The sequence below is a fragment of the Nycticebus coucang genome, unplaced genomic scaffold (genome assembly GCF_027406575.1).
Source record: "Nycticebus coucang isolate mNycCou1 unplaced genomic scaffold, mNycCou1.pri scaffold_44, whole genome shotgun sequence".
Taxonomy (NCBI): domain Eukaryota; kingdom Metazoa; phylum Chordata; class Mammalia; order Primates; family Lorisidae; genus Nycticebus; species Nycticebus coucang.
In genome coordinates, this window is record NW_026515578.1 from 1,258,239 (window position 1) to 1,267,516 (window position 9,278).

General features: G+C 38.6%; 1 protein-coding gene and 1 pseudogene across 1 annotated transcript; both read left to right on the forward strand.

Moving 5' to 3' along the window:
* On the forward strand, positions 1 to 2,090 carry LOC128579323 (succinyl-CoA:3-ketoacid coenzyme A transferase 1, mitochondrial-like; annotated as a pseudogene).
* A 4,614-nt stretch (positions 2,091 to 6,704) lies between these two features.
* On the forward strand, positions 6,705 to 7,366 carry LOC128579321 (CAP-Gly domain-containing linker protein 1-like). The gene has a single exon (XM_053581465.1). It carries the CDS (start codon positions 6,718 to 6,720, stop codon positions 7,345 to 7,347), a length of 630 nt encoding a protein of 209 aa, XP_053437440.1. The 5' UTR covers positions 6,705 to 6,717; the 3' UTR covers positions 7,348 to 7,366.
* Positions 7,367 to 9,278: the final 1,912 nt, after the last annotated feature.

Genomic DNA, 9,278 nt, shown 5'->3' on the forward strand with positions numbered 1-9,278 from the left:
ATGGCTGCCTTCAAACTACTCTCCTGTGGGCTGTGGTTCTGTGCCTCTTCCCATGCCTCTGGAGTGCCTGGTCCCAGGGACGTGTTTGCAATTTTTCTACCAGTACTCCAGTGGAAGCTGTAAAACACAAAACCAATGGTGCAACAGTTCTGATTGGTGGTTTTGGTCTGTGTGGAATTCCAGAGAACCTTACTGGAGTAAAAGGACTAGCTGCAGTTAGCAACCATGCAAAGGTTGACAACTTTGGACTTCGATACAAGCAGATAAAATGTATGGTCTACTCCAGTGGGGAGAAAACGCAGAATTGGAATGACAGTACTTATCTGGTGAATCAGAAGTAGAGCTGACACCTCAGCGTGCACTTGCAGGGAAGATTCCTGCAGGTGGGGCTGGGGTTTCTGTATTTAACACCAGCACAAAGTATGGGATCCTGGTATAAGAAGGAGGATTCCAATCAAATACAAAAAAGATTTCAGCATCATCACTGCCAGCAGGTCAAGAGAGGTGAGGGAGTTCAGTGGTCAGTGCTTTACTGTGGAGGAAGCAATTACAGGGGCTTTAGCTTTGGTGAAAGCCTGGAAGGCAGAATGAGCAGGAAATGTAATTTTCAGGAAAATCAGGAGGAATTTCAATTTTCCAATGAGCAAAGCTGCAGCAATAACAGTGGTAGAGGTTGGAGAAATTGTGGATATTGGCACATTTGCTCCAGAAGACATTCATATTCCTCAGATTTAGGTATCTCACCTTATAAAGGGAAAAAACAATGAGAAAATAATTGAGTGTTTATCAATTCACAAAGATGTAAATGGAAAAGCCAAATTTGGGAAACCTGGAGATGATATAAGGGAACGTATCATCGAGTGGGCAGCTCTTGAGTTTGAGGATGGCATGGTCCATATCCAATACAACACGAAGCCAATGAAGATCTAATCAATGCAGGCAGGGAAACAGCTGTTACTCTTTTTTTGTTTGTTTATTTTTACATAATATACATGTGTTTATTAGGTTTCCATTTTTTTGCCTTCACAAAATTAAAAAGGCTTAAAATTTAATAACAATAACAATGTTTAAGATAAGGACTAAAAACAAAAACCTCGTAAAGAATGAATGAACATAAATACATTCAGAAAAGAAATCAGACAATTGCTACATCAAAATATTAAGCAATAATGATAATAATGCAAAGAAAGTAACATTCACATTGTCGGATAAGAGTATGTCTATAATAGAATGCTTTGACTCAGATTCAGGATGGAATCATTAGTTAATTTATTATTTTTTTTAAGTCTCAAAAAATAGACAACTGATATTTATAAATAAAAGTAAAAGATAATTTCGAAAAACAGATCATGCCAAATCTTATAGATGATAGAAAAAGAAAAAATACTTCAAGATCATTCTACTTGATCTGTGTACACCTGATATTAAAATTGGAGAAAATAGGGCGGCGCCTGTGGCTCAGCGGGTAGGGCGCCGGCCCCATATGCCGAGGGTGGCAGGTTCAAACCCGGCCCCGGCCAAACTGCAACAAAAAAATAGCCGGGCGTTGTGGCGGGCGCCTGTAGTCCCACCTACTTGGGAGGCTGAGTCAAGAGAATCGCCTAAGCCCAAGGATTTGGAGGTTGCTGTGAGCTGTGTGACGCCACGGCACTCTACCGAGGGTGATAAGGTGAGACTCTGTCTCTACAAAAAAAAAATAAATAAATAAAATTGGAGAAAATATATTATTATAAGGGGGAAATTACAAACATATGTCACTTATCAATGAGGATGCAATATCCTAAACAGCATATTAACATGTCTTTTTTCTCCAGCCATGAATCATTTGCAATGATTAAAGGGGGAAATGTCAATCTAACAATGATAGGAACAATGCAGGTTTCCAGATAAAGTGACCTGGCTAACTGGACAATTTCTGGGAAGATGATAAAAGGAATGGTGGTGCTATGGATTTAGCATCCAGTGCCAAAACCAAAGTGGTGGTCACCAAAGAGCATTCAGAAAAAGAAAATGTACATAAAAACATGAAGAAATGTACCTTACCACTGACTGGAAAGCAGTGTGTCAACTGCATTATTACTGAAAAGTAATATCACCCAGGTTATCTGTGAATCCATCAAACAATCCAAGAATGCAAGTTCATCGGTCCCAGTGATGTCTTGTTCCTGGAGGAAAGCATCAATCAACTGAAGACCATAATTATTTTAAGGCTTAAATCTGGATTCACACACAAGCTGTGTTCCATGAGGACAAGAAGAAAGGGCTAACTCTGGTTTCTAGGAAGGCCTGACGGGAAGACACACAGAAGAGCACCAGGTATGACTTTTTCACTTTCAGGAAAACTCTTGCAGTGAAACAGATCACAAACTGAAATGTGGACACCTGTCCCAGGCTGGATGTTTTTCATTTTAAACCCTTTGTATTTAAGGTTTCAACTGCTCCAGGCAGCCTAGAGGAAGAAGGCTAAAAACTAGAAAGGTTTACTGTATACTAACGAGCAGTACCTGATTAGTTTTCTTCTAATATTTCAGGCTTTATGCAGCCATTTAAAATTTATTCTCTTAAAAGTACTCGACAGAGGTGGGCAGGAAGATGGCCCACTAGAGGCAAGTTTCCCCAGAGGCTCCTGACCAGCAGGGGAGATTCTGGACAGATTTGGCCTCTGAAACTGAAAGAGGGGAGCTGAGATAGGAAAAAAAAATAGACAAGCACACATGATACCAGCTGTGTAAACCTGTGATTCCAAGAAAGAGGTGCTAATGAACAAATTCCAGGTAGAAAGCCTGTTGCCAGGAGAAAAAGAGTCTCCTCCCCAAAGCAGGAGGCATGCTGCATTGTTTTCTCTGCAAGTGAGAAGGGGACAAAAGACCTCTCATTTTACCCCCTGAGTGAGAGTGAGAGCTGCTAAATACTGGGCCTCTTCCTCCTCCAGAGTGGCCCCCCCATAAGCCTAGGCATTATCCTGCTCAGCATGAAAATAAATACTCTCCCTGCAATTCTGAACTTTCATTCCAAGCTTTCCCCCTTGTCTGGCAGTCTGAAGGTCTACCTCCTGCAGAGCTCAGAGTGTGTGGCCATTCCCATGGTGGTCTGGGCATTCATTATATGGATAGAAGCTGGGAAACAGTGACTTCAGTAGAGGCAGAGAGGAATGGGAAGAGAGGGACATTTGGGAGAAAGAAATGCATGCGACATTGCACTGAGGGCAAGAGCACTAACCTCTTTTCAGACTTTAAGGGTGGAGCCACTGATGCTGGTGCAGAGGTACTGACCCCTGTTAAGACAGAGCCATTACTACCTAATTGGGACTTTATTTATTTTAAATTTTCCCCTTCTTTATTTTTATTAAATCATAACTGTATACATTAATGCATTAATGGGATATAATGTGCTGATTTTATATACAATTTAGAATCCTTACATAAAACTTGTTAACAAAGCCTTCACTTCACTTAATTATTGTGGTAAGACATTTGTACTCTACACTTAATGGGTTTGATATGTACCCTTGCAATATGCATGATAGACGAGGTCTCACTTTTTTACCCTCCCACCCTCCAACCACACTTTCCCTTCCCCTCCTTCATCCTGGGCTATATTTCTGTTTTGTCTTTCATATGAAAATGTGCGTGATTATAAATTGGTTTCATAATAGTACTGAGTACATTGGATACTTTTTTTTTACATTCTTGAGATACTTTACTAAGAAGAATATGTTCCAGCTCCATCCATGTAAACATAAAAGGGGTAAAGTCTCCATCTTTTTAAAGGCTGCATAATATTCCAGGATATACAGATACCACAATTTATTAATCCATTCAAAGGCACTTGAGCTTCTTCCATGAGTTGCCAATTATGAATTGAGCCACAATAAACAATCTGATGCAAATATCTTTGTTGTAAAATTACTTTTAGTCTTTTGGATATATACCTAGTAGAGGAACTGCAGGATGGAATTGCAGGTCTACTTTTAGTTCCTTAAGTGTTCTCCAAACTTCTTTCCAAAAGTAACATATTAGCCTCCATTCCCACCAGCAATGCAGAAGTGTTCCCTTCTTTCCACATCCACACTAACGTGTAGTTTGTTGATTTTGCGATGTGGGCTACTCTTACTGAAGTTAGATGATATCTCAAAGGGGTTTTGATTTTCATTTCTCTGATGATTAAAGATGATGAGCAGATTTTCATGTGTCTGTAGGTCACATGCTTGTCTTCTTCAGAGAAGCTTCTGTTCAATTCTCTTGCCCACAATGAAATGGGATCACTTGTTCTTTTCTTCTTAATAATTTCAAGTTCTTTGTGGATTCTGGTTATTAAGCCTTTGTCAGAAAAATAACCTGCAAATATCTTCTCTCATTCTGAGGGCTGTCTGCTTGCTTTACTTGCTGTGTTCATAGCTGTGCAGAAGCTCAGAGATCAAACTTTCACTCTTCACAGATAATATGATTTTATACCTGGAAAACCCCAGGGACTCAACTGCAAAACTCTTAGAAGTGATCAAGGAATATAACAGTGTCTCAGGATACAAAAACCATGCTCACAAATCAGTGGCTTTTATATATACCAATAATAGTCAAGCTGAAAAAAACAGTCAAGGACTCTATTCCTTTTACAGTAGTGCCAAAGATGAAATATTTGGGAATTCATAACAAAGGATGTGAAAGATCTCTATAAAGAGAACTATGAAACTCTGAGAAAAGAACTAACTGAAGACATTAACAAATGGAAAAACATACCCCATGCTCATGGCTTGGAAGAATCAACTTTGTTAAAATGTACATTTTATCCAAAGCAATATACAAATTTAATGCAATCCCTGTTAAAGCACCACTTTCATACGTTAAAGATCTGGAAAAATAGTACCTAATTTTATATGGAATCAGAAAAAAAATCTAATAGCCAAGACACTATTCAGAAATAAAAACAAATCAGGAGGAATCATGCTATCATATTTCAGACTATACTATAAATCTATAGTGATCAAAACAGCATAGTACTGGCACAAAAATGGAGAGGTAGCTATATAGAACAGAATAGAGAACCAAGAAATGAACCAAGATACTATTGTTATTTGATCTTTGATAAGCTTATCAAAAATTTAAATTGGGGCAAAGATTCCCTATTTAACAAATGGTGCTGGTAATTGGCTGGCAACATGTAGAAGACTGAAACTGGATCCACACCTTTCACCATTAACAAAAATTGAATCTTACTAGGTAAAAGATTTTTTTTTTACCATAACCTTTTATTAAAGTAGATACAGAACACTTCTTTTCTCAAATTTCAATACTGTTTTACATGTTTTCTGTTCGAGAAACAACTCCTATTATGTTTATAACCCCAAATTTCAATTGTTAACAGATTAACTTAATATTCACTTGTCAAACACAGTTGATAATCTTCAGGGGAAAATACATCAAAAGCATATATACAATTATAGAAGTTCTTACTATACATGTAGCATGGAAGATGCATTTTATTACTTTTTACATATTCTAAAAGACATTCAAATGAAGATAAATAGATTCAAACTGGCTGACAGACTGTTCTGTTGGTTGAGGTCCTTCATTTTATTTTTTGTGATAAGAAAATCCAAAATTATTAACATTGAATTTCTCATCATACATTCATCTAAAAACAGTTAAACTTGTAACGGAAGATTATAGATTAACTGGTTAATTTAGGTTTTTTATACTGGCTTATTATTAAATTAATTTATTGCTGGGGATATCTGCTAGAGAAGGAAAAATGTATTGGAGAAACTTCTTCCAGTTATTAGAATTTGGTAAAGAAACAAAATGAAAACAAAAGGAAAAAATAATTGCAAAGCCTTATGATGCTATTTTTTGGACTAGTCTTTTATGTTCAGATGATCGTTTTAAGTGTTTTCATTTTCATAAAGGTAAATACCTGAAAAGAAAGACACATTGTATATGGTTTTTCCCAAAATATAGCTTTTAAAAAAATATATACATATATCTATAAGCTAAAATTATGCAAAACCAATAAACAAAACACAGTATAGAAAGCGGATGCAGCATATAGATTATAAAATGTCCCCACAGCAGTTGGGGGCTTCCCCCTCCCTTTACCTGTTTCATGATTTTATAATCACACCTAAGTATTATCAAGCCTGAAATAAAGGCACTACTGATAACTGGTAGTGCAAAAAAGCTCAGATATTTCTTTGAATAAAATACTTTTAAATGAGTAGATTAAAATGCAAAATGGCACATTTTTTCAACTCATTCCAGTGTCAAAGCTTAACCAAAAACCTAAATATAGAAATGCAGCCTGGAAACATTTTAGTGCAAATACGAAAAGTAACGGCATAATTTAGTTACTTTAAATAAGGTATTGTATGGGTAGGGATTTTTTTTTATGAGGGACAAAGAATGTAATGGCATCTGGTGCAATGTCTTCAAACTTAAGAAAAGAAAATAAGAGGTGAAAACTCACCTACTAATTATTTAATTTATCAATCTAACTTATAAGGGGAGACTATAGTGTGATTTGTGAAGAACAAAATATTTTCTTAGATTTGTTGATGGCAGCAAAAAATAACATATGAGTTCTCCTGAAGTCTGTACACAGAAGTCAGCATTGCAAGAAGAGAACATTAAACTTGCCGAGGAGCTGGGGAGAAGCAGAAACGAAGTCACAAGTCATCGAAAGCTGGAAGAGGAAAGATCTGTGTTCAATAATCAGTTGTTAGAAATGAAAAAAAGAGAATCCAAGTACATAAAAGATGCAGATGAAGAAAAAGCCTCCTTGCAAAAATCCATCAGTATAACTAGTGCCTTACTCACAGAAAAGGATGCAGAGCTGGAAAAACTGAGAAATGAGGTCACAGTGCTCAGGAGAGAAAACGCCTCTGCCAAGTCCTTGCATTCAGTTGTTCAGTCTCTAGAGCCCGATAAGGTGAAGCTTGAGCTCAAGGTAAAGAACTTGGAGCTTCAACTCAAAGAAAACAAGAGGCAGCTCAACAGCTCCTCAGGTAATACTGATACTCAGGCAGAAGAGGATGAAAGAGCCCAGGAGAGTCAGATTGATTTCCTAAATTCAGTAATAGTGGACCTTCAAAGGAAGAATCAAGATCTCAAGATGAAGGTAGAGATGATGTCAGAAGCAGCCCTCAATGGGAATGGGGATGAGCTCAACAATTATGACAGTGATGACCAGGAGAAACAGTCTAAGAAGAAGTCTTGCCTCTTCTGTGACATTTGTGACTGCTTTGAGCTGCATGACACAGAGGATTGTCCTACCCAGACACAGATGTCTGATGACCCTCCCCACTCTACACACCATGGCAGTCAGAGTGAGGAACGCCCGTACTGTGAGATCTGAGAGATGTTTGGCCACTGGGCAGCCAACTGCAATGACCACAAGACCTTCTGATGAAGCCTCAAGTCAAGAACTTGGCTTTTTCAGGCGCGTTAGTGTTTAAGCAATTTAACACCAGCACTGTGTGTACAGACTTCAGGAGAACTCATATGTTAATTTTTTTTTTTTTGTAGAGACAAGAGTCTCACTTTATGGCCCTCGGTAGAGTGCCGTGGCCTCACACAGCTCACAGCAACCTCCAACTCCTAGGCTTAAGCGATTCTCTTGCCTCAGCCTCCTGAGTAGCTGGGACTACAGGCGCCCGCCACAACACCCAGCTATTTTTTGGTTGCAGTTCGGCCGGGGCCGGGTTTGAACCCGCCACCCTCGGTATATGGGGCCGGCGCCTTACCGACTGAGCCACAGGCGCCGCCCTCATATGTTAATTTTTGATGCCATCAACAAATCTAGGTAAAAGATTTAAACGTAAGACATCACACTATAAAGATACTTTGAGAGAGTGCAGGGCAAACCCTTGAAGAAATTCACCTGGCAGTATCCTTTATGAGGGGACCCCTCCAGGCAATTGAAGCAACACCAAAAATACATTACTTGGATATTATCAAAGTAAAAACCTTCAGATTGGGAGTTTAATGGGTGGGGGTGCTGACCGTGATTTGGACATTCAAGGGTGAAGCCACTGACTCCTGGTTGGGACTTTTGCCTGTGGGAGTGTGGACTCTCAAAGGGTGCAGTCATTGATGCCTGGTTTGGACTTTAAAGGGCTGGGCACTGACACCATGTTTGGACTTTGAAGGGTAAATGAACTGATTTCCAGTTCAGACTTACAAGGCTGGAGGTGCTGATGCCTTAGTCCTAACTATGGCTAGTGATCTTTTCAGAATTGGTCATACACAGGAGGGGGCAGTCTCCATCCTCTTGTGTATGTTGGCTGTAAATGTCTGTGGATTTCTACTATCTAGGAATTAAGAGACCCTTTGATCTCTCCCTACCAGGCAGTGATTGTACTGTCCAGGTCAATCTGTTGAGAACTCTAGACATGGGCTGTACACCTGGGGTCTCTCTGAGGTTGAGCTGTGGTTGTTTTGAAGTGGGAAAGAACTGAATATCCTTCACCATCTGTCGCTTATCAAAGGAAAAGTGACAATGTGTCTGGGTTCCTTTATAGATACTCTATGCTAGTCCATATATCTACATCTCTGTTTTTCTGCCAGTACCATGCTGTTTTAATCACGATAGACTTGGAGTATAACCTAAAATTTGGCAACGTGATGCCTCCAGATTTCTTTTTATTTCTAAGAATTTTATTTACTAATAGGGTTTTTCTGGTTCCATATGAATTGACGTACTATTTTTTCAAGATCTTAAAGGTCTGACATTGGTGCTTTGATGGGTATTGCATTGAATCTATAGATTTCTTTGGGTATTATGGAAATTTTAACAATGTTGATTCTTCCCAGCCATGGGCATGGTATGTTCTTCCATTTATTAACATCTTCGGCTAGTTCTTTTCTCAAGGTTTCATAGTTCTCTTTACAGATATGTTTCACATCTTTTGCTAGATATATTTCCAAGTATTTCATCTTCTTAGGCACTACTGTAAAAGGAATAGAGTCCTTGACCATATTTTTGGCTTGACTATTGTTGGTATATATAAAAGCTACTAATTCACAGGAATTGATTTTGTATCCCGAGACACTGCTATATCCCTTGATCACTTCTAAGTGCTTCATATTTGAGTCCCTGGGGTTTTCCAGGTATAAGATTATCTGAAAAAGTGAGAGTTTGACCTCTTCTGTCCTTATTTGAATAACCTTGATCCCCTTCTCTTGCCTGATTGAGAAGTCTAGGACTTCTAGTACTGTGTTGAATAACAGTGGTGACAGTGGGCATCCTTGTCTGGTTCCAGATATGAGTGGAAATGTTTTCAATTT

Bases quoted from the DNA above. Each gene is read 5' to 3' on its own strand.
- LOC128579321 (XM_053581465.1), top strand. From the start codon at position 6,718: ATGAAAAAAAGAGAATCCAAGTACATAAAAGATGCAGATGAAGAAAAA.